General features: G+C 43.4%; 1 protein-coding gene across 4 annotated transcripts; it reads left to right on the top strand.

Moving 5' to 3' along the window:
• Positions 1 to 2: 2 nt before the first annotated feature.
• Positions 3 to 27,995, top strand: n4bp3 (NEDD4 binding protein 3). Of its 4 annotated transcripts, XM_005467944.4 has the most exons (11): positions 3 to 274; positions 8,738 to 8,908; positions 22,962 to 23,242; positions 23,374 to 23,545; positions 24,136 to 24,348; positions 24,602 to 24,723; positions 24,882 to 25,077; positions 25,151 to 25,243; positions 25,339 to 25,590; positions 25,752 to 26,010; positions 26,304 to 27,995. In XM_005467944.4, exons 3-11 carry the CDS (start codon positions 22,995 to 22,997, stop codon positions 26,681 to 26,683), a joined length of 1,935 nt encoding a protein of 644 aa, XP_005468001.1. In that variant the 5' UTR covers positions 3 to 274; positions 8,738 to 8,908; positions 22,962 to 22,994; the 3' UTR covers positions 26,684 to 27,995. The 4 variants fall into 4 exon arrangements, with proteins under 4 accessions (XP_005468001.1, XP_005468000.1, XP_005468002.1 ...); XM_005467943.4 differs by lacking the exon at positions 8,738 to 8,908; XM_005467945.4 differs by lacking the exons at positions 3 to 274; positions 8,738 to 8,908 and adding an exon at positions 3,207 to 3,343.
• The last annotated feature ends 1 nt before the right edge of the window (position 27,996 follows it).

Raw genomic sequence — 27,996 nt, 5'->3', positions numbered from 1 at the left:
GGGACAGGACAGGCGCATGTTTCCCTGCCTGTCGTGTTTTCCCTCTTTCTGCTCTCCGCTATTCAAACCTCTGCGAGGGAAACCACACAGTCCCAGTCTGAACTCCACTCTCTCCACGCCGGTCGATCGCCAAAGTACTGGAAAATACCCCCGGGGAGCCACCTTTTTTCTTTTTTTAAAAATCTTTTTTTCCTCCCTTCTTATAAGCACCGGGATACAGAACTGCAGCAGAGTGGCCGTGCTGGTTCCAGAGATGTCCTGCATGCGGAATATGGTGAGCGCCAGTTTGTTTTTCCTAATCTTGCCGTGATCCGCTTCCACTGCTGCGCATGCAGAGCTGCAGCTGGAAATTGTGTCACTGCATGGTGCGTTGTGGTCAATGATGATCCAATAAATCAATCAATAAATAACAACTTAAGACGTGAAAGGACCGCGCTTGATAAGCCTGCCTGTGCAGATTAAAGCCTTTAAAGTGACACAGTGTCGCTCCCCCAAAGTTTTTAGCTCCTAAATCAGGGTTAATCCTTACGGCTACCCAGCCGTCTGCAGTGCTTTCACCCTGTCAGTGAGTATGTTAAAGAGAAGGGGGGCTGGTGGACCCATATATTTTTGTTCTTTTTAGCCTTTAACTCTTGTCACTTTGCAGCTTTGGTGGTCTCCTGCACTTCTACTGTTGGGCCTGCACGGTTGTAAATGTTTGGCTCTCTGTTTGATGCCCTGGAGTTTGGGGACAAAAGCTGTTTCTCTGTGAGCGTCTGTGTTTGGATGGCGTGGGAGGGGGAAGGAGGTTGGTGCCTGTGGGGGGATGTCTTGGGGACTGCCAGGCTGTCGTCGTGGAGACCAGAGGCCACAGGTGACCTCTGACCCGAGAAGTCGTGGAGCATTGCAGAAGGAGTCCTTTGACTGCCGTGGTTATGGGTGTGTGCTGACGCAAGTGCAGGCGCACATCAGAGAGACAAGTGCAGGCTGTTGTTGGAGACTGCGCGCTAACCATTCCTGTAATTTAAGATTGGAGGTGATGGCGGGGTGATGCTGCTGTCTCTGCCGGTGTGAGATTGCGCTCGTCACTGCATGGCAATCACCGAGACAGCTTAAGTGCTGTTTAGGCTTCAAGTCGCCACATAAAAACACATTCCTCCATGTGATCACCGAGGAGATAAAATACTGCAATCAGAGCTTTAACCTCTGTGTCTGTGAAAGCAGATTGCTTTCATGTAGTTTGTTTTTTTGTGTGTGTGCAGAAACTTGTTGCAGCCAATCAGTACATGTACAGAGAAGTAATAATTTGATAACTATTTGAAGAATCTGCAGAGCAAATATAACGATCTCTCTTTTGTGTCAGTGTAAAAATAATACCTTGGCTGTCACACTGTATATTGATTTAATCCCAAATGATCATGTGCTCTCGATCTATTAAAGAAAAAAAAAGGCGGTGACACTATTTATAGACATGTTGTACACTCTAGAATATTAAATCTAAGCTCTTTGTGGGAGATTGTTGGATTTTTTTAGGGCTTTTTATTTCTTTCTTTTGACACACAGTCAGTCTTCGGTGCTCTTCTCTCAGCAGAATCAGCCAAACAGCTGATGAGAGCTCCTCGTTCAGCTGTTTGAGCTCCGGGGGATTGATGCTCCCCCGGTGAGTTTGCATTTGTGAGTGTGCCTCTGTGTCTGTCTCCCAAAAGCACAAGCAGCTGATGAAACACATATTCTGCTGACTATTTGGTGAGTGTAGTAAAGATTAGAGGATCCAGATTGTGGTCCATCAATCAGACTGATGTTTAGTGGGCTCGCCCATTTCTGCACTCTCATACTTTGCTTGTTTTAATGCAGGCACCAAAGGTGCAACTGAATGTTTTCCCCCCATTGTGCTCCATACGATGCAATATGCTGTTAATCTTCATATTATTTTGTGGCACAAAAGTGCACAGAAAGCCAATCATGCGTACTACACTCTAGCAGATGGTGGAATGGGGAGAGCACAGTAGTAATGGCACAGTCCTCCTCGTGTGATATTTCCCCTCAGGCTAGCCACCTAATCAAACACTAATCAGCTCTCCTTCCACTCACTGGTTTTGGTCTGCCTCAGCGTTCCACAGATTTTCCCCTTCCTCCAACCTCTGTTCTCACTTCTCCTGATCCCGAGCTTATCCCGTTACCCTATTCTCCTTGTCCGTTTTGTGTGCGGTCATCCCCAAAACTCCATGTCTGATTGCTCTAAGGTGAAAGTGTCATGTTCTTACACTCAGCACTCCTCCCCTTCGCTCATCCCTCTCCCCGTGGCTTGGCCTGATCTGCTCTCAAGGCCGTCTGTCACTGCAATTAAAGCCCGGCCAGGTTAAGAAAATCACTGCAGGACCTGGCCAAGCGTGCAGGGCTGCCAGCCTTCATTCTGCCACCGTTTGATTTAATGCTGTTTAGCTTTCAAACCCACCACAGTCAGAGTAGTTTCTATCAGGAACTGTGTAAGTAACTGGCAGCAAGTTCTGTGTAATTTCTAACCAGCGTATTAACCATGTGAACCACAATGCTTGCTACATTAGCGTGGCCCCTGTTCTCACTCACAAGTTATTTTCCAAGTGCCCAAGAACACACCCAAGTTAATCATTGGCCCCGAGCGGCAGGTGTTTCCTTATAGCTGAAGATTGATCTTTGGGAGTATTTTACCATTCCTGCCACTTCCTCTTAACAGATTTTGAAACTTAAATGCAGCAAAGTCACAACTTTGCAAATTAAACCTGCAGAGCAGTGGCTGTGTTAGTTGGCTAACATTGATTGTGATTGTTTAGCTATGAGGTAACATGGCTGCAATGCAGGTTTAATCCTAAAGTTGTCCAGCGCTATCTGCCAGAGATATTCTGAAAGTCCCCAACTTTCACACTTTCGCATAAGTACTGCAAAGTACAGAACATCACAGATTCATGATGTATAACAGTTTTAAGTGTAAGTGTGAGTGAGCATGGGTGGATTTGGCATCATCGGGAGCTGGCTTGGTGGCCCACACACTCATTTCTGTCATTCAAAATCAGTTTAACTGCCAGACTCACTTTTTGACATTTAATCCCTGCAAAAATGTACTTTGCCCATTATTTGGTGGTATATAACTGACTGCGTGGTTAGTTGACCTCCCACCTGAATGCTTAACAATTATCTCATCCTCATGAGACAGACCGAACCCTTTGACCTTCAGAGGGGAAAGGTCTGAGAGTGTAGGAGGCCGGACAGACCCTTTTGTCTTTAAATGTCACCAACTCAGAAGAATGACGTGAATAGCTCCGCCGCTCACTCTGGCATCGCCTCATCCCGGGACTACAGGCTCGTTTAACGAACGCAACATTTTCCCGTGAGTCAAATGCAACGTGTTTACCTCATCTCAGCCTTATCGCTTGCTTGTGTTTTTATTGATCGGGCTTATCTCCCCGTGAGAAGCGCTCACACTCACCTCCTCCCTGTAGTTATCAGCAGCAGCGGTTACCTTCTGTGTTTGTCTGTTGCGTTGCGCTCAGCCCGTGTCTCTTATTTATTCTGAAGAGTTGTAGCGTTGCAGAACAAAAGGCCACGAGTCAAAGCCCTCCTCTGTGAGTGGGCATTGTTGTATTTATATCTGCGTGTACAAGTAGCGGTCGTCGAGGCAGCCGCGGCTCTGTTCTCTCCAACGGCATTTCAGTTTGCTGTCACATTGTGTGCTCTCAAAAGAAATCAACGTGGTGGTTTAAAGGTTACAGTGAGCTTCCATGACCTCCTAGTCTCTCCCTTATGTCTCACAGGTAGTTAAGTGGATCAACAGTGAAGACTTGTTGATGCCGTATTTCTTTTCTTTTATTATGTCATTGAAAACCAGGAGCTTGTATGAAAGTATGAATATAGCTGCTGTAATGTGTCACCCATTGGTTAGTGAACTCCTATTTTTATGCCTCGATTTTAGCTTTTTTAATTTTTGGAACCAGATATGTCAGGGCAGGAGGGTGAAGTGCTAAAGCTGTATTTGGCTTGTACACTTATTCACTCCCTGTATAGTGTTTGGAAGACCAAACACAAGCAGACAGTTATTGATATACACTCAGCAGTAGGGCTGGGCTATATCATACCGTTCACGGTAATACCGGTGTAATTTTGGGCAACGATAGGAAAATGAAATATCGCGATAGAATATGGGTAAAACGCGCATGCGCAGTGCCTATGTTTACATACGCACATGGCGGCGACGCAGAATAAGAAGAGCGAAAGTGGATCGTTGAATGAAACCAGAATTGGTTTGTAAAAATGCTGCAACTTCAGTGGTTTGGAACTGGTTTAGCTTTCGTCTGTCAGATACACAACAAAGCACTATTTGCATGGTAGCGCATGCTAGCGGGCCGTCGTTATTACCGTGTTGTTTGGAAAATACGGCACACTTAAAATCAATCCTTTGATTTTTCTGAAAATCGACAGTGCCCCTTATAATCCCGTGTGCCTTATGTATGAATTCTGGTTGTGTTTACTGACCTCGAAACGATTTTATGTGGTACACGGCGCTCGAAAATCTGTCAAATGTTTTAGTACGACTTTGCTAAGCTACGAACCCGCACCGCTTGATGGATTGTCGGAGCATTACGGCTATCGTAGGCGGGCGCTTCGCGGAGTGATACGCACTGTGCTTCAACATAATATTACCGTATTGTGTGTGTATAACCTCTTTTTAAGTTTTGTGGATATTATACATGGTTATGCTGAGGATATGTCGGCCAATTTCCACTGGAAATGCCTTTTGGTTAAACTGTCAGCAAGGAATTTGCACTGTTATATTTTTATATAACTTTAATGCACATAAAAAACAGCTGCTTGTTTAAGTGAAAATACATTGATGGGGTTTTTGCACTAATAAAGTTGTGGAGTTGTAAAGTATTTTGTCTGGTGTCAGTTATATCGTTATCGCAAATTTTCAAATGTATATCGTGATAAATATTTTTGGCCATATCGCCCTGCTCTACTCAGCAGGCACTTTATCAACTGCCCCTCATTGCAAATATCTAATGCAAATATCTAGCCAATCACATGGCAGCACCTCATTGTATTTAGGCATATAGACGTGGTCAAGACGACCTGCTGAAGTTTAAACCAAGTATCAGAATGGGCAAGAAAGGTGATTTAAGTGACTTTGAATCTGGCATGGCTGGCGGGGTATTTCAAAAATGCAGATCTAATGGGATCCACCGCGAAACAATCTCTGAGGAATTATCTGAAAAAGAGAAGATATCTAGGTAGTGGCAGTTCTCTGGGAGAAAATGTCTTGTTGATATCAGAGGTCGGAGACAATAGCTACAGTAACTCTAATTACTACTTATTACAACTGAGCTATGCAGAAGAGCATTTTTGAGTGCACACCATGTCAAACCTTGAAGCAGGTGGGTCAGAGCAGCAGAAGACCGCACCAAACGCCACAGCTAAGAACAGAAACTGAGGGTACAATTCGCACTGGGTCACCAAAGTTGCACAATAGAAAACTGGAACAAAGTTGCCTGGTCTGATGGGCCTCGATTTTTTACTGCAACGTTTTGATGGTGGAGTCAGAAAGTGATGTAAACCAGCAGTCCCCAAACCTTTTTTTGCACCAACCTGCCTGTTTAATGTCAGACAATATTTTCACGGACCGGCCTTTAAGGTGTCGTGGATAAATACAACAAAATAAAATGATACGACCAAGACAAAAACAGTGGTATTTTGTAAATGTAATAATAAACGCGAATTCACTATGTAATTGTGTAACTTTATTAGCAGCGGCCTCCTGAAATGCGCCAACAACATTGAGAGTAACATCCTCCTCTCTGCCCCTTAATCCTCTCTGGTCGCTATGGTAACATGTAACTATTTCTTTTAAAATAAGACACACAACTACAACACGGGAAAAAAACTCAGGGAAACCGAGTCAATGATAAAAACCCTGGAAAACCATAAAATTTCACCCGAGCTGCCCTCAACTCTCGCGGCCCGATACCAAACGACTCACGGACCGGTACCGGTCCGTGGCCTGGGGGTTGGGGGCCGCTGATGTAAACAACATAAAAGCATGCCACAAAGCTCAGATCATCTCAAACTAGTTTCTTGAACATGACAATGAGTTCACTGTACTCAGTTGGCCTCCACAGTCACCAGACCTCAATCCAATAGAGCGACATTGTGGATGTGCAGCCAACAAACAAACTGCATGACATGTCCTCTCAATATTGACCAAAATCTCTGAGGAATGTTTCCAGCACCTTGTTCAATCTGTGAATGAAGAATTAAGGCATCACTGAAGGCAAAAGGAGGTCCAACCCAATACCATCAAGGTGTACCTGAAAAAAAGTGTCCAGTGAGTGGATCTCCAACATTATTCCATTTAATATTGCTTCACAAGTATGTACCAGCTTTTCATAATTATTTCAGTCTGTAAAGCACATATTGAAGGATATGGACCCCATATTGTTTTTAATTATAAGTTTTGTTTGATTTTACATAACAAAGACACTGAGGTCTAACATGTGTAATCTGTACACACATAACTTCTTTTATAATATACTTTTAATGAACTGCAGCCAACTAAACAAGCAGTGCTGAAATTGTGCTATAAAATGCTTGTATTCTTTTTCTTCTTTATTGTTTTATTGATACTTTCAACAACAAAAGAAAGTGACTACAAGAAACAAAAAAGACAGATCATGGATAAAAAAAATCATGGACATTCTTACACCTAATATATCTGATATATATATATGTTAAACAAGTGTATTAAGAATGCCAACCAAAAGCCTTAAGGTGCCTTCAAGGTCAGAACCATACCAGCACAAATTTGATGATGTAGGCCGTGATGTTTTGTGGTGTGCCATACAGTGGTTCAATTTTAAAGCCGAGTTTTCAAACATAACCACAAAAATGTCTGATTCACTGTATGTGTGGACAGTCTATGTTCTTGTATTCTTGGTTAGCAAGTTGTATTCGCACACTTCATGAGTCAAACACAGATACCTAACTGCTTACAAGCCAGCCTCAAGTGGCTACACTGTTGCATTGGCTACATTTTTTATCCCAGCAGTTGCCGCATGCTTGAAACAGGGAAGAATCGGTAATGCAGCCCTGCCAAAAGGCTATATGTTGGTACAAATTAAAGAAATGAGACATTGTGTGCCAGCGCGTGAGCTTTACAGGAGCTGGTGAGTGGATTATGTGACTTTCGGAGAGAACCAGAATAATGGTTTCCTGTTTTTTACGCTAAGCTAACTGATGCTGTGTATGTTTGCCGTACAGATCTGAGACTGGCATTGGTGTTGTCATCTAACAGTCTAACACTTGTGACTCTTCAGTTTTTAAAGTTGCATTAACTAATCGCATTAACGTCTCCCGAATCCTTACAGACAGAGTTGCAAAATCTTTTTACAAGAGCTAACTCCTGTGTGGCAGACACAGTAAGCTCTGGTCTAAAACAGGATAATGGTATTTCTCAAGAACCAGACAGCCAGCATACCTCCCATAGCGCCTTCCAGTGATGACATTGTCCAGAAGAGATTAGCCAGAGGAAGTGAGTCTAGCTGACAATGAGTTTGTCGTCTAGTTGATTGGTCATACAGGTACAGTAACTGTAAGCAGGCTCTGACACGTTCCTATCTTCTCTTCTTTGTCTCCTCTCCTTCTGCAATGCTTGCCGCCATTCACATGCATGCGCCACCGTCATTTTTCAGGATCTTCCATCTCTTACTTTGTTTTTCTTTCTTTTGTTTTTCTTCTTTTTGGTTGAACTTCTCTATCAGCCAGCTGGGAGTGACTGCCTTTGATATCTGAGGCCCTGTGGGGGCCCACACATACAGTAATGACAGGGGTACTGGAGCACCTGCTCAAGTTTTGGGCTGGGCTGTCCAGCTTTGATGGGGTTATCCCCTCTTTTCATTTTTCTGCTTATTTTCTTCAGATTACACTCAGCGGGCCAAGGGGCACCATAAAACATCATACTCCAGCTCTGGAATGCCTTTAATAGTTTGCCAGTCTCAATATAGTGCATCCCTGGCTGGCAAGGTGCTTTTATGAGCTGAGATTCTTGTGTGCCCACCCGATGGTCCGGATACCCACTTCGCTCCCCTCAGCTCATTGGCCCACATCGGATGGCGAGGACAGAAGAAAGGAGCCACTCTCTTCTGGTTACAGAGCAGAGAACAATGTCTTCTCTCTTCTTCCTTCTCAGATCCCAGCATCTTTAGTTTGAGATGTGTAACTTGATATGGTGTCGAACCCGTCCAGTAACTTAGCCTCAGGAAGGGAGACTTAGACTCTTGTCCAGACAGTCCACTCAGACTCAGCCCCTCCGCATGCCCTCATTTTCCACTTCTTCCTCATTCCCATCTTCCTCTTATTTTCTTTTCATACCCTCATCCTTCTTTCCCCATTTATGCTGTCTGCTTTGTAACCTAAGTCAAATCCCTCCTGATTGTCTTATTATCCTCAAGCAAACAGACGCACTACGTTGCTGTTGTCCAGAGAAGCTGGGAGTTTTATTTAAGGTCTGCATTGAAGGCTTCAAAGCGTTTTCACATGCGGGGGCTTTTGTTTCTGAAACTGGAAGAACCAGTCTGACCACACTGGCCTTTGAGAGGGCTCACAGTGCACAAAGAAGTGAGCAGGAGGGAAGGGTGTAGTGTAACTAGGAACGTACAGAGCTCTCTTAGCTGAGTCCGAAATGTTGATATGGGACCAAACCATCTGTTTAGACCAGTGCAACGTCTTCCTGCAGGTCAGTGGCTGAAGCAGTTTCCTCTTTATCCACGCACCTCCCAGCTGCCATCGCAGGCTGGGAAACACGAGTCATGTGATGTCATCATCAGTAGCGCGAGCGTGACAGAGAGAAACAGGGCGTGCATGGGATCAGGAGCAGAGAAGTGAAGTTTCAGGTGGACAAACACAGGTAAACAAGTGCTTTTTCCTTCTACATTTCCTACTATTTAAAGACACTCTTAGTGTGAAAAGTTAACTCTCTGTTCACCTCATGTCTGCTTATGATTTGGGTTTAGATTTGTTAACAATGTTCCTTTTATAAAAGTGAAAGTACCTCAATTCTGGCTTAAGCTCAAAGATCTGTGTATCTACTAGCATTTAATACACAGCCCCGATTGCTCCAGGGAAATTTTGACTAATTTGCATACAAGTAACCTTAAAATGCTCTAATGCACTGAGATTTAAGGCAGCGCTGTCAAAGAGCAGCCTAAGCTGCAGAGAGAAGAGGGAAGCATCCTGATTGTTAATTACTTCACCCACGAGGAATTCTTGTTTGCAGTGAAGCTGATTTGGAATTAGCTAACTTTATAACTGAATCTTTTCTCTCCGGTGATGTGACGTCACTCGGAGCAGCAGAATCAGCCTTCCAGCTCAGAAGTGATATGCTAATTAACGGTTAATTATTAAATGGTCCAAAATGAAGCTGCACGGTCCTCAAATAATAGTAAACGGGGGTACTTGCCTTCCAGCGAGTGCATCGAGAGTTCGTTAATAAAACCACGCTTTCTTTTCCTGTTATATCTGAATGATCTCTGGTCTGATGGTCTATTTGTGTCTCTGGAATTCTCCCTGAGGTCTATTCATGAATTCTGTACCCAGGCTGAGCAATTAGATTTAATTTAACTGACTTTGCTCTCCAGTCAGTTAAATTAAATCTAATTGGTTTTGAGATTTTTTTTATTTTTTATTTTTGCAACAGCAATCAAAACAAAACAACCTCATCTAGGTGATATTTCACATGTCGCTGCTATTTCTTGCGGCTTTTGTTGTTAGTGTAAACTCTCTACAGTAAACATATGACCTCATTTGGCTGAATAAGGTGTTTTCTGGTAGCATCAATTCATTTACAGGGAAACTTCAGCCAGGAAGGGGGAAAAAGTGCTGATCTTCTGACTGGGCATCAGCCTTCGTCAGCATCAGTGTTTACTACCCGACATCATCCCTCCTCAGTTCTCTCTCTCTCTGGTGCAAATGAGATCAGAAGGATTTGCTGGGATGTGTTCGGCAGAGCAGTTTCACCTGCACACGGGTTAGTCCATGTGTGCCGGTTAGCTTCTGAATCCAAACCAGTTTTTAGCTACAGTGCATCCGTTTCCCTGTGTTGATTGTGCCGAGTGTGTGGCCTAACATCCAGGGCGTCCTGATGGATGCTTGCACACTCACTGCAGCTGTTAAGTGGAATTGGTTCAGGTGTAGGTCGATGTGGGAACCACTCAATTTCCATCGATGTAATCACAGAACGGTGACTCCTGCGTGAACCGCTCCAGGAAACAAAGAAGCCACAGTGAGTCTCTGCTCACCCCTCCTTACTGTAAAGAATTTAATAAAAAAAAACCTTTATCAGCTCAGTTTAACATTATATTACCTGCAGCCTATGATTATGTGGCTGAATAATCGGCCACTGAGCTGTTGTTGTTGGGCTGCCGTTACCAGGTTCTCATGGGAATAAAGTTACTTTTGATAACAGATTAAAAATGTCCCACAGCCCTCAAAGTCCTCCAGCAGAGGAAAAGGTCAACACATCAGAGCTCCACGTGTTAAGTAACGGCATGGCATATTTAATCATTACCCAGTGAGAAATGTAAGGAATGTGGGTTTGTTTCCTCACACCGCTCTCAGTGAACTTGTGCTCTGCGCTGAACATGGCTCTGCTGATAGCAGCAGTTGGCAAACACTATACAGGCTTTACATGTTATCCACAGAAACCAAGCACAACTTGAACTGGATTCAGGATCAAGTGCAATAAATATCAACAAATGCCAGCAAAGGTAAGTAAAGAAATATTTTAGCATGTTGCTGGTTTTATAGCTGTTGATCTCCTTTTTAAAATAAGGAAAATACAGAATGCCTGACATGCATTTTCTCAGCATGTCAGGCATCATGAACTGCATATTAATGCAAAATTATCACCCAGACTAGATCCAAGTATGAAAGTAAGAAAATTATAATCCAGTGCCAAATTGTGTCATGCTTGGTTAGTTGAAATTGCACAGGCTAAAGACTAAAAGATGCAAAATGCTGACCAGTTCATGAGCAGCGAACCTCATATTTAGAAGGCAAAAAGTGAGAAATGAACCATGAAATTCACCATAATAAGTTCATCTTGATAGATAAAATCAAACACCAGCATAATGATGGCACGTGTCATCAGGAGCTTGCTCAGAGAGGCACTGTTGGATCGTTGGGTTTCCCTTTAAAAAGTCAGATTTCTTTGAGGTTATTGTTCAATATAAATGAAACTGCACCGAATTGAACAGCTTTATTTCTTCGTGGCTTTTATTCTCTATTCCTCTAAGGCACTGCTGTAAGGCGGGAGCAGCATTCTCCCCCATATTTCTGCACTCAGTGTTTTGATGATGGCGGTGGAGAGCGCTGACTAACACATCCAGCACGTCCAAATTCTCCCATAAAATGTTCAGTTTGGTGTAAATCTGGACTGTAAAAGTCAAAAGCATATTATTAGAACAAAGAGCAACTCTCTTCTCCGTATTGATTTGAAGTGACCTGCCTCCTACCAACAAAGAAGAGCTGCTGCTGGATCCTATGACTGAAGGGGTCAAGGATTCAGTTTTTCCTCTAAAAAAAGTCTTTCTCTGCATATTGTTGGTTTCAGGAAAATAAGATTTCTCTCTCTTTTCTTTTTTGTCTTTTTTTTGTTTTGACACCATTTCAAAAAACAATTTTCTGGTCAATCTTAGCATTTTTAATGAGTTCAGCTGCAAAAATAGCAGCACTCTGCAGTGTGCTACATGAACAATGCTGTATTCTTTATTTTCAAGTCCTCCGCGTGTGTCATTTTCATATTTAAGACCTTAGCTAATAAGTCGCTTTAAAAGCAACACCTACAATCCAGAAAAATCTCTTGGCAACTGTTTGATTCCTGATTAGTTTCAAATTCTTTTCCCATCATAGAGCTGTCAGTAAACTCCGGACTTCTGATTGCTAAACCTGATACTGCTGTAATTACAAACTATGATGCATTTCATGTGGGAGAAGAAATCCCGACTGTTGTAGCAACAAGTACTGTAATAGGAAGGGCTTATGGAACAATAAGTTGTTTAGTTTGTTCAGAGATTAAGGCCTTCATCTCGGCTCCCACGCTACTATCTAACTCATCGTCTCTTGTGGCTGAAGAGCAGTTTTTGTTTTGAATAGTGGATCCACATGTTTTTCTAAAGCTTCGTTTAAAGCGTCTTGTGGAACCAGTCGTGTCATCCCGTATCATTTCTATTTTTTATTAGATGCAAGCCGAAGCCTGAGACAGACTTTGTACAGTTATATTTGTGAATTTTAACAAAAGCATATGGAAATACTAACAATTTGGCACCATCAGAAATCCAATAGGAACATGTAAGTTATGGGAAAATATGGAATAGCAACAGCCCCATCCTGTATCTCATATAGCTTATACCATCATCAGCTATTTACATTGATTGTTATACATTTATTTAATGTTGTTATAAGTCATAATCGTACTGCTTTGAGCAGTGTTTAAAAACAACACGTTTACACAGACACTAAAAGAGGAAATGACTTTGAACACATTAACCTTCCCATTATAATTGCCAAAAAATTCAAATCTTTTGAAAACGGGAGTGTTTATTGAATTTTCTGATCATTTTTTTGTAATAATTAAATATTCCATCCATCCATCCTCTACAGATTGCCCTTGTCAGGGTCACCGAGGGGCTGGATGTTGATGATTTGGTGCGACATGCAGAGTTTATTGCTCTGTGAGATGGATAAGCATGTATGCTGTGTGGAAGTGTGATATGTAAAGGAGTGAAAGGCAACCTAAAACAACACTGAGGTCAGCTGCTCCACACAGCTGTGTATGTACACCTCAGGAGAACAAATCCACACAATCATAACTTGCCTAATCCTAAAACACCTATAAATATTTTTTGTCCTCGTAAGGGAGACGCAGATTCATACTGTGATTGTGTAAACATATGTAGGTCCCCGAAACATGAGTCATATCAGGACTAGACGAACGTACACAAACCCACATGTAGAGGTTGAACTTATAACCTCACAGATGGAGCAACGCAGGCATTTGTCCAAACAAACTTATGCAATTCTTTTCACACTGCAAATTGATCATATTTTAACAAAACCTGCTCTCATTACTGAGTCACAGTTACATGAACACCACAGCAGGGAAGTTGGTGAATAAATTCCCCCCATAAATAACACAAATAATACCCGTGGCGCTGTGAGAGCAGGTCCCTACGAGGGCTCTGCCTTGTGCTGTCTTGCCATAATCAAACAGATTTATGTAACATCAGTCAGCTACAGATCAATATGGTGCAGCCGGTCAATCCAGATAACACCAACACGGCTGCTGTGGTCATTGGATTCTTTGCAGAAATAGTGTGAAGTCAACAGAGGCATTATAGCCAAAGCACACTTTGCAGGCCTGCGTCGATAGGCAAACTGATGCAAAGTGAGGAAACCCACATCAGCCTGAGAGGAAGTCATCACCTGATTTACTGAAAGGCAGATGCAGCCAGTCAGATCACAAACGTTAGACTTCTGTATCGAGCTGAGGAGCTCTTAAGAATAATCCTGCAGATTTTCTGAAAAACCCTCTTGAACTTTGAGTCTCAAGTAAGTTTCGTGGTTTTCTTTTCTGGGTCAGTAAGTTGTTGATCCAGCTGTGGAAATTATTAGTTAGAGGTCTCATCTGTCTACTCAGGGATCAGAGCGATTAAGTTGCCAGCTCACATCCACTGACGACATCAATTTTGAGAGTAAAAGGAAAACAAGATGAATGACATGCATGGCAGGATTTTGTAGTAAATATATGTGACATGCCACATGCAGCTGATACTGGTACTGGCAGTACTGGTGCTCAGTGGCTCTGTTTTTATGTGAAGAGCATTTTTCTACCATATTAGTTTCTCCTCACTGGCTTAAGAATCTAAAAGAGGTATTGAGACCTTGAGGTATTTCAAGTAAAGCACTGCACCACATGAAAGTACATAAAAGATTGTGGTGTTGAAACTTACAAATCCACTCTTTCGCACAGTATGTGTTTCAACCATTACCAAAGAACAGCTGCAGAAAGCACTTTAAAATCAGATGATTCTTTTGGATGAACCCTCTACAAGTGACTGCCTGAAATCTGGAACCCGCAGGCATCACCCATTGTTCTGTTTCCTCCCTTGAGATGCTCTGCCAGGCCTTTGCAGCAGCCACCTTCAGTTGCTGCTTGTTTGTGGGTCTCTCAGCCTTCAATTTTGTGTGTAATAACTGAAAAGCATGCTCTTCTGAGTTGAGATCAGGTGACAGACTTATCCATTGATAAGATCTGATTGCTTTGCCTTGAGTCTTGCAACATTTGGCTGAATCTGAGCAGAGCGTATGGCCCTGTGCACTTCTTCCTGCTACTTCTGTCAGCAGTCACATCACCAATAAACACCAGTGACCAGGGTCCACAGGCAGACATGCATGCACATGCAGTAACATTTACCCCACCACATTTGACAGATAATACCATATGTTTTGGTTTTATCTGTTCAAATACTTTTTTTTAAAGCAGGTTCTTTCAGGTTATTTCTGGCAAAGTCTTATCTGGTCCTCTCGCTCTTGAGTGTAAGCAATGGTTTGCACCTCGACTAAACCCTCTCTGTCTCTTGATTGTAGACTTTGACAATGATACACTTTAGTTGTCTCCTGTGGTCGTCCAGGTTTTTTGGTGTTGCTGAGCAGGCCAGTGCATTCCTACCATTTAAGAATGCATCAGACTGTTGATTTGGTCGTTCCTAAAGTTTTTGCTCTCTCTGATAGTGTTATTTTGTTTCTCCAGCCTAATAATGGCCTCCATCACTCGCACTGTCTGGGCTGAAATGCAACAGTGAAAGACCTAAACTACTAATTCAACACTCTGAATCAGCTTTAGATATGCTGCTGCTTGTGAAATAATAAGGCAACAGGCCTCACTTTGCCATAAAACTGCTTATCAGTTAGTTGTCCATTAATTTTTAGTCTGAAAATTGGCAACTGTGTATACAAGTGGCTGTAATTCCTAGACAGTCAATGCAAAACTGTTGCTAAAGCCTTTGTGATTTTTGACTAAAAGTCTTTACTTCAATCACATATTGATTGTTTGACTTCAAAACCGCTGCGGTGGAAAAATTATAAAAGTTGTGGGGCATTTTTTTCCAACAAATTTGGGATCTAAGTGCATGGTGGAAACTTGTCAAGCACACAGTACGCCAGTCCTAAATCATACCCTACCTAATCATTCATTTTCCTCTAAATGAAACTATAATTTACAAAATGAATATCATGCTGTAACCAGTGATTAAGACCATAAGCTCAGTAGGAAAGTGTTTGCCGAGGTCATAAATCAAGCTAGATTCTAACAATTTCTTTCTTGTAGATTTCTATAAAGTCAAACTTCAATGTGAAGGCAGAGGAGCCTCCTTTTAAAATGCAGGTGCTAATAGACACATTGGCTTTGCAGCTTTTCACACCGCATAGGTACAGTTTATGCATAAAAATCAAACAACAGCCACTGATATCATTAAAAACAAGTCCCCTCTCGCCCCTGCGGGCAGTCTATCCTTCAAGCTCGGGTCCTCTACCAGAGGCCTGTGAGCTTGAGGGTCCTGCGTAGTATCTTAGCTGTTCCTAGGACTGCACTTTTCTGAACAGAGATCTCAAATGATGTTCCTGGGATCTGCTGGAGCCACTCGCCTAGCCTGGGAGTCACTGCACCTAGTGCTCCGATTACCACTGGGACCACTGTTACCTTCACCTTCCACAACTTCTTAAGCTCTTCTCTGAGCCCTTGGTACTTCTCCAGCTTCTCGTGTTCCTTCTTCCTGCTGTTGCTGTCATTTGGTATCACTACGTCTATCACTACGGCCGTCTACCACCACTATGTCTGGTTGGTTGGCCACCACCATTTTGTCCGTCTGTATCTGGAAGTCCCACAGGATCTTAGCTCGGTCATTCTCCACCACCCTTGGGGGCGTCTCCCATTTTGACCTGGGGACTTCCAGGCTTCCAGGTTTCTGTACACTATGCCGGCCACTTGGTTATGGCGTTCAATGTATGCCCTGCCTGCTAGCATCTTGCACCCTGCTGTTATGTGCTGGATTGTCTCAGGGGCATCTTTACACAGCCTGCACCAGAGGTCTTGCCTGGTGTGATAGACCCCAGCCTCTATGGGTCTTGTGCTCAGAGCTTGTTCCTGTGCTGCCATGATTAGTGCCTCTGTGCTGTCTCAGTCCAGCTCTGTCCAGCCACTGGTAGGACTTCTGGATGTCAGCCACTTCCTATCCTTCCATGATGGTTCCTCTTCTTCCTCCTCTTTCTTGGGTTTTTGCTGCCTGAGGTATTCACTGAGCATGCGATCGGTTGGGGTCATCTTCCTGATGTATTCGTGGATCTTTGTTGTCTCATCCTAGACTGTGGTACTGACACTCACCAGTCTCCGGCCTCCTTCCTTCCGCTTAGCGTATAATGAACGAGCATGTGCAGTAATAGTAGGGTTTACAGACGAGGGTTCCTAAAATCCATCGGCACGTGTTTCTTGGAAGTTGCAGAATGAAATGTCTGTGTCTGCTCTCAGCTATCTGCTATCTGCTCAGTAGTATCTATAGCCATGACAAAATATGACCTTTAACCTCTATTAACCTCTGGCGTATTCATCATGAATAGGGGCAGTGTGAAACCAAACAGTGGGCAGTGCCACGTCCAACCACCAGCCAAATTATAGCCCGTGTTTCACAGAAAGACCAGTTGTCATCGTGGGTTTCATGACATGAAGTTTAACCTTTCATGCGATGCCCTCCCTGTCCCTCAGTTAGAAAACAGACAAGAATCACCCAGAAGCACTTGTGCTTGAGGCGGCATTTCCAGTTGCATCCGTTTGGACTTCACAGATGCTAAATGACATAAAAGCTACCATCGGAGACACAGAAGAAATAACATTTAATGAGCCTGCTCTTTACTGTCTAGGTTCTTCTGAATGGCCTCTGGGCCTGTGGAGAGGAACTACATCCCCCGTCTGTAATGAATAACCTGCTAACAATTAGAGACTGCTGCGTAACACTCCTGTGCTGTCATGCCCCACAGCCAGAGATACTCTCACACTCACTCATTACAGGCTAGCATGTAACAGTCAATCACAGAGCGGAGCTCTTCTTTGCTTCACGTGTAGTATAAGGTACCTTCCGTATCGGCCTCAGGCACAGCTTACCACACCGCTGCTGCTCCTGCTGCTGACACATTTAGACTCTCAAAGCATGCTCATATAAAACGAAACTCACATTCACTTACATCAGTTTCACCTTAGACTCTGTTTTTAAAGTAGGACATTAATAATAACAATACTGTGAATGCTTATCAGCATCCACACTAATTACCGTATATTACATTTTTAAACAATTTATAATTAAATGCATAACTAACACAAGAATTGAGCTTGTGCTGGAAATTCACCCAGGACTCTGTTATATTTGGTGTGTGATGCCTGCCGATTGGCACCGTAAGACAAAGTGCACCTCTTGATTTTTATAATGATGACGTTGCTGGCCATATGCAAAGTGACCAATGTTGCAGGTATATCGGGGTATATCCATAAGAAAACACTGTGACTCAGCTTGAAGAATCACCGTTAGCAGCATTAACTTGAAGTACTCATTTAATGTGTAACGTTATCAGTCTCTCACTCTTCTTTCTGCTGTTGCTTCAGTTTGTTATCATGTGCAGGAATTTATTCGTGCACAGCTCTCTTAAGGTCCCACCACAGCATTTCAGTCAGGTTGAACTCTGGACTTTTGGCCGGGCCTTTGCGACGCTTTCTTTTTCAGTCATTCTGTTGTAGATCTGCTGCCATGCCTGGATCACTATCCTGTAGCATGACCCAATTTTAGTCAAGCTTCAGCTGTCAGACAGATGGCCTCATATTTGACTCCAGAATGCTTTGGTATACAGAGGCATTCATGGTCAGTTCAACAACTGTGGCTACAAAACGAGCCCAAATCATCACCCCTCCACCACCGTGCTCAGCAGTTCCTATGAGGTGTTTGCACTGTGCATTATGACACTGACAAAAACTACTACAAGATGCTGTCACGGCCTTATTTTTTGATGGGAAGTGTCTCTCAGGACAGGCTGTCGGGGTAGGTGTTAAATATAGTTGCAGAATTCTCTGTAGAATAAAATAACTCAGCCTAATGGTATCAGCTGCATTTTACACAACTAACAGCTGTGAAAATCTAGCGAGCGCAGCTTTGATAGAGCTTATATAATGAAACAGAGAGTGCGTGCTGTGTGGGAGTTTTAGATGTAACCTGCAAAACTTACCCCACAAACGTAAACAAACTTTGATCGTGAGCAGGGGAGAGAGAGAGTGAGTGCCGAGGGAAGAGGGCAGAGGATCCAGAGCTGCGAGTTGTGCACATGCCTTTCTTTCTTTTTTTGGGGAGTGCGCTGAGTGACCGGCGCACACACAAGTGTGAGTGAATGTCCGTGGGAGTGAGCCTGTAGTGCATCAAACACTGACGAGCCCGAGCTTGTGTTCTGCTAAGCATCTTTGGAATTTGGCTTCACTGCGATCCTCTCCTCTGTCAGAGACCCGGTTTAAGGGTTTGAAATGGTCCCTCTTCAAACTCGAGAATTTCATTGAAAAGCACACAGGAGGTCTGATTACAAGATCTCAGGAGGGATCGTCCTTGAAGTGCTCTTCTTCAAGGCGTGTTTTGTTTTCTTTGTGATTGCAGTAAAGTGGTAAGGGTATGGTTTTCTAGAGGACACGGAGAAAGGCGCATGCAGGGGTTTTTCGTTTAGCAAGATGTGTGAAGTATGTGTTTCCTGACAAATATTTTCTCATTTTGGAAATTGCAATTAATGTGGACATGTTGTTTGAAGACAGGAGATGATGGTCAGCTCTTACAACAAAGTTGACAAGTGGTGCTAGCAAAATATAGCCCCTGTGCATCTCTTGCAAAGAAACACATCAGAAGAATGCATGTGCATGCGAAAGTTTAGAGCATAGGAAGCATCTGTTATCTTCACAAGGCTTGAATAAAAAAAAAGGTTTAAAAAAAGCTGATCACTGCTTTAAAGGAAGCATAAATCAAGAGCAGACTACTTTGAATTGGACTATAACTGTTCAAGGCTGGTTGAAGGTGCTGCTTTGATGTGCACGCACGCACGTGTGCGATTTAAGGGGGAGTGTTGCATTTCAGGGCCCCTTTGGCTAGTCGGGGTTGGGCCGTAAATCTGGCCTTGTCTCCCAGTTTACTCGGGCCCATAAACTAGAAAGCAATTATGGAAAACAACTGGATGCAAGATTTCTTCAGTCCTTCAAGGCTTGCGGTTGCCTGCTGAAAGGATTTTTATCTTCTTATCTACCCAAAAGGAATAGCATTGCCTCGCCCACCCCACCCCCCACCCCGAGCTCGGCTTCCCATCAAGAATCGATTGGGCTCTCGTGTTTTTGGTAGATAGAAGGCACGCGCCGAGTAAAGTAGTCGGGCTAAAAATACTGAGTCAGACCTTGACCAGTGCCCATTAGGTTTGGCACACTCATGATTTATTCATGTGGTGTCAAACACATTCAAACACACGCACTCATTTAGGCTGACTCACATAGTTGGTGTCACTCTCTGACCCAGGCCTCAGATGGACAGCAGCAGAGAAGCACACTTGTTAACAAAGCGTCTGATATTCATTATCAGTGATTATCGGGTTTCTTTCCTCAGCCTGAGCTCAGCATGTTATATCGGCTTATTAGGAAGCGGATGTTTTAGTGGAAATTTTGTTTTGTTTTGTTTTTCAACTTTTCGGGGGGGGGGGGGGGTGTAGTATATCATGAATATAAACATGAGTAGCTTCGTCTGCTTTGATCTGGGCCTGGCTGAGAGCCCCGAATGGAGTGGGCTGGAGCTGCCTTTGCACAGCTCTCTCTGCCTATTTTAACCATTTGCATAATTACCATAACTGTCGAGGCCAGCAGTGCAAAACACTTGATAAATGTGGATTGTATTAGAAGCGAGAGGAAATGCCGGAGTGCCACTGTGGGTGTCTGTTCTCAAATGTGGTAGAAAGTAAGAATAAAATAAGGATGCGAGTATGACACGAGTGTGAATCGACAGCTGGGATGATCCTAGATCTGATCTCCAATATATTCCTGCCCAGCACGCTGACTTTTTTTTTTTCTAATTTCAAGATTCATTTAAATCGTTAAGCAAAGCAACATTTTAAATGGAAATCGCACATGCAGTTTCTCTTTAATAAGTACAGGCTGTTTCTTCATGCTTGTGCCTGCTAAGTAATGCACATAATAATGCACATAGTGTAGACTTTGATGGCATTTTGCTGTTGCATAACTGGAAATGTGCTGCTGATTAGCAGTCAGTTCCACTGACTAGTCTTTGCTTATTTTCCCATTATTGCTCTTACAACGCAGGTTCCAGTAGGAGCAAGAAAACTCTCATTTTACATTGCTTTTAGGGTCTCTTGTGAGATTTATGAGTCACCTGCTAAGCAGCATCCTGGGAGAGAAATAATCAAATACCCACACTTCTCTTAGAGCATGCTTGCTCTGTCGGGTTCAGTCTCATGCTGGCATACTTTTACCTTAGAGTGTTTTTTGGCAGCTGCATCTCAAATAGTGACAAATTGCACAAAGAAGGCAAATTTATCACCCCCCTCCACCCAGGCTGTCTGTTAATGTATAATGTAAATACAAATAGTTGCTGACAAGTAAGTGTGGTCAGGACCGATGCTAAGTATTCGAGATTGGTAGTAAATGGGCTAAAACAAGTAAAAGGTCCCCATATGGCCTCTTTGAAGTCTACCTGTTCTTTAGGTGCCACATCAGTTGGCTGAACATGAAGGGAGCCCGCTCCTCCCTCGGGTCCTGTTTATAGTCGGAAAGGCTGCAGCGCACTTGCAGGTTTTATGGTCTCGAGAATGTTTTATGGCTGCTGGGGGTGTTTATGCACGGGAAGAGAGAGGGTCAAAAGGGTGAAATCAATAGTGATCCTTAATGAGGTTGCTGAAAAGAAGGAAAGGAGCGGATATGCCGGCAGTGAGAGGGAGGCTGTAAAGAGAAGATAATGTTGTGTATGGTGAACGCGCTGACAAAGTAATCAGGCCTCTTACTTGGGTATTCTGGTGATTTAACTGCTTGTTTTAGTTTTGGCAACAGATAATGCAAATGAGTGTATTTCCAACAGTAAATCTAGTGTATAAAACAACACACGGTGTGATGGGCTTTCATGAAAGGTAGGAAAATTTGCAAAGAAAATGAGCAGCCACAGGACTTGATTTTCCATAATGTGCATTGTCAACCAAAAAGCACCTCACTCTCCCTTTTTTAAGGAAATGAGTCGTAGTAACCTAGCTGGATCAGAGTTGCATAACAGGCTTACGATAGGACATATGCTGTCCGACCTCAGAGGAAAACAGCATTACCCTGACAGGGTACACGTTTCACATAATCTTGTGGTCTTTTGATTCCCTGTGGGGAAACATAACTCAAGCCTCTGAGAGATAGAAAGATAACCGTGATAACACGTTTTGGGGATTTGCCCTCTTTTTACATCATTTCAGTTTCATTGCTGTCATCTAACGCACATTGAGCTCAGCCTTTACGAGTTTGTTTTGTAGTGCGGTGCTGTGCTCGGCTGCGGTGGGAGGCTGCGTTGTTCTAGCTGTGCTGTGGGACAGCTGTCTGTACAGACAAACACAGCTGATGAAACGCGTGTCAGCTCAACCGCGTCCTCAGAGGATTAACATCCACTAACAGTAGTAGGAGGGGCAAGAGGTGGGGTTTATTTCAGCAAAGGAGAAAAGCCAGTGTCAGTCGCTCCAACATTTTGGTCCACAGTGAAAATCTAAAAAATACTGGATGTGGATCTTTCCAGTAAAATATGTCAGGATATTATAAATGGATTGGCACATTTATTACAACCCCAATTCCCCCCAAAATTGGAACATGGGCATTGAAAAGATGGAAAAATAAGTGGTACTAAAAAGAAAAAAGCTGGAGGAACACTTTTATAACTAATTAGGTTAACTGGCAGCAGTTCAGTAACATGACTGGGCATAAAAAGAGTATCTTAGCGAGGCAGAGATTCACAAGTCTGCGCAAAACTGGGTCTACAAAGAGTTTAACAATTTCATTATAATGTTCCTCGACATGAAATTGCAAAGACTTTGAATATGTCATGATATCATCAAAATGATATCCACAAATATAGGTTAAAGCTCTATCAAGAAGAAGCCGTATATGAATGTGATCCAGAAACACTGCCTTCTTCTCTGGGACAAAGCTCATTTAAAATGAGGCAAAACAGAAAAATGTTCTGTGGTCAGAAGAATCGGAATTTGAAATTCCTTTTGGAAAACATAGATGTCGTGTCCTCCAGACACGGAGAGGAGAGGGACCGTTTGGTTTGTTATCACTCGGTTCTAAAGCTTGCGTGTCTGATGGTATATGAGTGTATCAGTGGCTGTGTGATTGGCAGTTATAGCTTTAGGGCAACATATTCTCCTTTTTAAGGGAACCATCCCAGCATCCCATCCCTTTGTTGGAACTGGGGTTATGCAGATATTCATGGTTTCCATTGTATTAATCCAGTGACTCATTCTCTGACCTCTACTTCCTATTTACTCCCGGTGTTTTGGTTAGCATGCATTTGCATCGCAATGCAAAAGATGCCTTGTAAATGCATGCCTTCTACAGTGCAGGTGGTAAACATCAGCCTATTGGCATGACAATGGAAGCTCCACTTTGCAGCTCTGCAGAGCTGCTACCACAGTCGCAGACTCTTTTTCTATAGTTTGACATGTATGAAATTAACCACTAGCAATATTTATGAATGAAGAATGCCAAAACTCTGACACTCTAGGTCAACAAAGCGTTTGAGGCCACCGTGAACACACTATGGACAAACATCAAATTAACAAATTCTCTGTTTTTCTCTTTGTTACAGAGCACCTTCTCTCCCCACTGTGACCTGTAATCAATGGCAACCTCGGTCCAGACTCTTCCTCTGACCCGTGGCCCCAGCAAAAACTTCCGTGACCCCTGCCCAGCCCCGCCCCTGTCCCCGCGGTGCGGCATGGGAAGTGTAGGCAGTCTGGTGGAGAGGCCGGATGTTTCTCCGACTAAAGGCAACCGAGCAGTGCCCCAGGTGAGACCGAAACACAGCAACGGGCTCTTGAAGAAAGGCTTCACCCAGAGAGAGCTGCTCAACTACCTCAACATCAACAGGTGGGTTGTGATGAGGAAAACGTTCCTTAGTAGGAATTCGAAACAGCAGGTTTTTGAAGGTGAAAAAGTCTGCAAGGTGTTATAAAAATGATAGAACTTGACCTAAGCTGGCTTACTTTGCTTCCAAACAGAAAAGAGCCTAAAGCGAGCCCGAGCAGCGACGGCAAGAAGGACATTATCTCGGGCCTCAGCTCTGTCAGTGGACGGGAGGAGGATAACGTTTATGCTAAGGTTTACCATAAGGATGGCACTGAGGTAGATCTTACAAAGAACTCACTGCCAAGCGCGGGCAAGTACGAAAAGGTGAATATGTTTCTTTAAAGTACTGCGAAAACATCCGTTCAGAAGTTTTATTATTTCTTGATGTATCAAAGAAACTCAAAGGAGGATATTCTCATTTTCAGTTTATTACATGGCTGCAAAATACAGCTAAAACTTTAACTGTAAGAGTAAAAATGTTAACTTCATGACCAAGGAGACTCAGTAAATATAAGAAAAAATATTTTACCCTCAAATATTGAAATACCCTCAATATTTTGAGCAATTTGATCAAAACTACCTTTAGCATCCCCTACAACGGTCAATACAACAGTCACTATGAGGCGTTCTGCACAGATCTGCACAAATGCAGATGAATGATTTCCCATTGTTTCCTTTTTAGAAATGATTTACAGTCACTAAAAGGCTTCTAGGGCTGTGGTAAATTGATCCATATCACATTTGTACATCACTGGCAGCATGCTGAAATCAATCAAATATCACCTTTTTTTCCTGCTTGAATTAACACTAAAAACATCGAGTGGGTGGAATGCTATTGATTTAACAGAGACATTGTGACTCGTGTTTTGTAGCCTTGCCACCTCTCTCTACTATCTTGCTTCTTCATCCTTTAGGCACGTTTGAGGTCTTCGGCCTTTAAGCCTGTGACCCCCAAGAACTTTAGCTCGATGCAAAATCTCTACCCGTCTTCCAAATCAGAGGATGTGGATCATGGCCTCTCCAACGGCTTGCACAGAGCGTACGCCCATGTTCCCAAAGCTGTCTCCACCTCGTCTTCTTCTTCCTCACCGTCACGTCACGGAGGACCGGCGTCAGCCGGCAACAAGGTGAGCTAACGCTACAACCTTCATCCATCTTGTTATTATTATCTCGTTTACCCTGCTGCTCGTTTACATTTATTAATCTTGGCGGAAAGCTGCGAGTTGCAAGCCGGGTGAGCGAGATCACAGGTGCACAACAATTAACTGTGCGTGACTTTTTATAAAATTCGTTTCCATCCATTATTTATGGCTAAAATGAAACTTTTTTCGGCTCATTAATGCTACACTGATGAATAGCTGTATAATTATGACTGTGTAGGCCCTCTCCTCGGTGTGTGGGATGGGCCAGGAAGATGACAACTTGTCAGACTCGGGCCATAACTCCATGAGCAGCCTGCCGCCGTACCGACCTCCCTTCCGCCCACACCTGGCTCACATCAGGTCTGCTGCAGTATTAGTGTCTCAACTATACTTTGAGCTGAAAAGCAGTGTTGCTATATTTGATTTTTTTATGGTTAATGACTGTGTGGGTTGTGATAATAGAAGAGATTTTAATGGCCTTTGTGGATTCTTTTTTCTTTTTTTTTTTTTTTAAATAGTGCATCTATGGGCCACATCAATACCATCGGCTCCCTGGACCGCACCTCTCTGGGAATGAAGGCTGTGGGGTCAGGGGGCGTGCCCATTGGGGAGATGGCGTGTCGAAGCATGGCTACTCTGAGCCGTATTGCTCCATATAGCGTGGAGGCTCCACCTCCTTATGAATGGACGCTCTCCCTGTCTGTGGAGGAGGTGGTGAGTGCTGGGGGGATGAGTGGTGGGTGTGATTTCAAGATTCCTAAATGCTTCATGCTGTTGTCTTTTCCAGGTGCGGGATCTGGAGGAGCGCCTGGTGGAGAAAGAGCATGAACTCAAGCAAATGAAGAGAAACCTGGATGAGAGCGAGGGCGCCATCGCACAGGTGACTCTAATCATCTTCTTCTTCAGCATCAGTCTACGCACCCGTCTTCATCACCCTTTAACGTCTGACCTTTTCATCTCCTCCACCGCACTCAGGTGTTTGAAGGGAAGCAGCGTCTATGGGAGAAGGAAGTGGAGGAGCTGAAGCGCCTGTATGCTGCTAAGCTGCGTCAGGTTTCCCAGCATGCCCAGCGTTCCCAGCGCAGCCTGCAGTTGCAGCTGTTTAAGGTCCAGCAGGAGAAGAACCGGCTGCAAGAGGAGCTTGACGGCATGAGAAAGGAAATGTGCCGGGACGCTGGAGCAGTGCCCAGGCGAACCAGTCCGACCCTGGAGGAGACGCAGTGGGAGGTGAGGCCGTGGAAGGCCAGGGCAGTCACAGTTCATGGCATGGAGAAGCACATAAAAATAACTCCAGGGAACAGACAAGATATCTGGATTCCTTGTTTGTCCTTTTTGAATCATGGCGACCCCTAGCCTCCTTCATTTCCCTTTTACTCTCTCCCTCTCAGGTTTGCCAGAAGTCGGGGGAGATCTCCTTGTTGAAGCAGCAGCTGAGGGACTCCCAGGCAGAGGTAACTCAGAAGCTGAGTGAGATCTTCCAGCTGAAGACAGAGCTCAGGGAGACGCGAACAGAGCTGCGCAACAGGGAACGCCAGATAGATGCTTTAAAGCTTGACCTGCAGGGGACACAGCGTCACAGACGACCTTCTCAGGCCGCACACGAAGACGAAAAAGAAGCTGAAGAGAATCCATCTGCTCGAGCGATAGGTAGAGTTGCATCTCTCATGTCTTCATATATTTGGGTTAGTTGCACTTTTGAGCAACTGTTTCACACCACAGTGTTTGTAGGTCACAGATGTGTTTTTAAAATTAAACTAAGTGAGCCGTCTGACATAGATGATTGGCTTATTTTCAGTTCTGACATTTCCATGTCTCAACCCAAAAATCAGGTCGTTTGAGTAACCGGGGCAGGAATTTAAAATCAGCCAGTGTTTTTCATCATAGTCCCCCCTCCCCGCCGACAGCTCTAGCTGAAGCCATGTGAACCACTTTCTCTGCAGGAGGATGCGGGGGCCCCACAGAGGAGCGTCTGCGCGCAGAACTGCTGCTGGAGCGACGCCAGAGCGAGGCCCAGGCCATGGCTTTTGAGGAAGAGAGGCACACGTGGCAGACGGAAAAGGACAAGGTCATCCGCTACCAGAAGGAGCTGCAGGCCAGCTACTTAGACATGTACCACCGCAACGAAGCGCTCGAGAGGGAAGTGCAACACCTGCGGGCGAGCAGGGAGCAACAAGGTGGAGGAGCAGGCGGAGGAAGCAGAGATGGCACTTTGGAAAAAGAAGCGCCAGAGCTGAGGAAAGAGAGAGCAGGTGACAAACAAGAGGACACACCTTCCCCTGGTCTACCGTGGATAGAGCGGATCGAATCGTCGGAAATTTGACTGTGACCTACTTGTTTGCAATGCAAAGTGTGTTCTATGGAAGATCATATCTGCCAGTACAAGGGAAAAAATCAAATGAATTGATGTTGCTGTAACAGATAGTCAAAACTGTGAGATAATAAGCAAAGATTTACTGTTAATAATAATAATAATAATAATAATAAAACTAAAAGACTTGTGCCAAAATAAAGGAGAAATAATTAAAAATTTTGATTTAACAAGTCAAAACTGTAAAATTATTAGTCAGATTTTCTACTTGGTGTGTAACCTAATTTTTGACTTGGACTGTAAGTCCAAAAACATGTGATACCAAACATTCAGTCCAAAAACAAGCATCATACGCTACTGTGTCAAAGTGATGATCATCAAAAAAGACAAAAATAGGTCAAAATTTAATTTAAAGTGCTATATTTGTTTAATTATCAAATCAAAATTTATATCTATTATCCCAAATTAAGTAAGTCAACCTGGACTTACTGATGAGTCTATTTATTTTTAGCATAATTAGCTTTTCTTTGATTTTTTCTTCTTTTCCTCGTACAGAAGGTCTTCCACAGACTGCTCACCCTTCTCCCATCTCTTCCACTTCACCTTTTCCTGCTAAAGCTGGGCCCCCAACCTCACACAGAGCCAAGTGATATTGAGGTTCCTCTATCCTTTTTGTGTCAACGCTGTAAAAGAAAAAATACAGCCAAGCACCTAAACGGTCCAACTTAAGACTTCTTTTTATTGATAAACCTGTAAATGAGCAAATTGACATGATGATTGTGACTGCTTTGTGTTTTAATTTGGTTTGAGCCTGACCGATTATACAGTAGTTAACATCTCACAGCCTCTTCAGTGTTTGCAGACCATCTATAAATTCAGGGTTCACCTGGACTCTTGGAGCAAACAGCTTATTTGGGTTAATTATGAAGAATGGTGCCAAGGCAGAGAAAACTGTGCATAGTAAACTGGAAATACTCACCTTGCTTCCTTCACTTTCCAGACAGGTGAGGTTTATATATAAATATGTATTTTGTACATAACTGTAATTTTTATTTGCCATGGTACTTTAAGAGCACTGTCGTCTTAAATATGCATACTTTGACAAAATCAATCGGTAGATGCATTTATGATTGCCCTGCTTATTTAGTGCGATTTGTTGCACAAACCCAGCACATAACATCAAATGCATGCCCGTAGTGAAAAAACGTCCTCTGGTGTTGTTATTATTGATATTATAAACATTCAAAAACCAGCTCTCATTTGACCTTTCCGCATACTGTGACTCACGTCTATTTACTGGAATTAAAACTGTACAGTATAAAGAT

This window comes from Oreochromis niloticus, linkage group LG2, assembly GCF_001858045.2.
Source record: "Oreochromis niloticus isolate F11D_XX linkage group LG2, O_niloticus_UMD_NMBU, whole genome shotgun sequence".
Lineage (NCBI taxonomy): Eukaryota > Metazoa > Chordata > Actinopteri > Cichliformes > Cichlidae > Oreochromis > Oreochromis niloticus.
The sequence above is the reverse complement of the archived record's forward strand: the minus strand, read 5'-3'. Positions and strand labels throughout refer to the sequence as shown.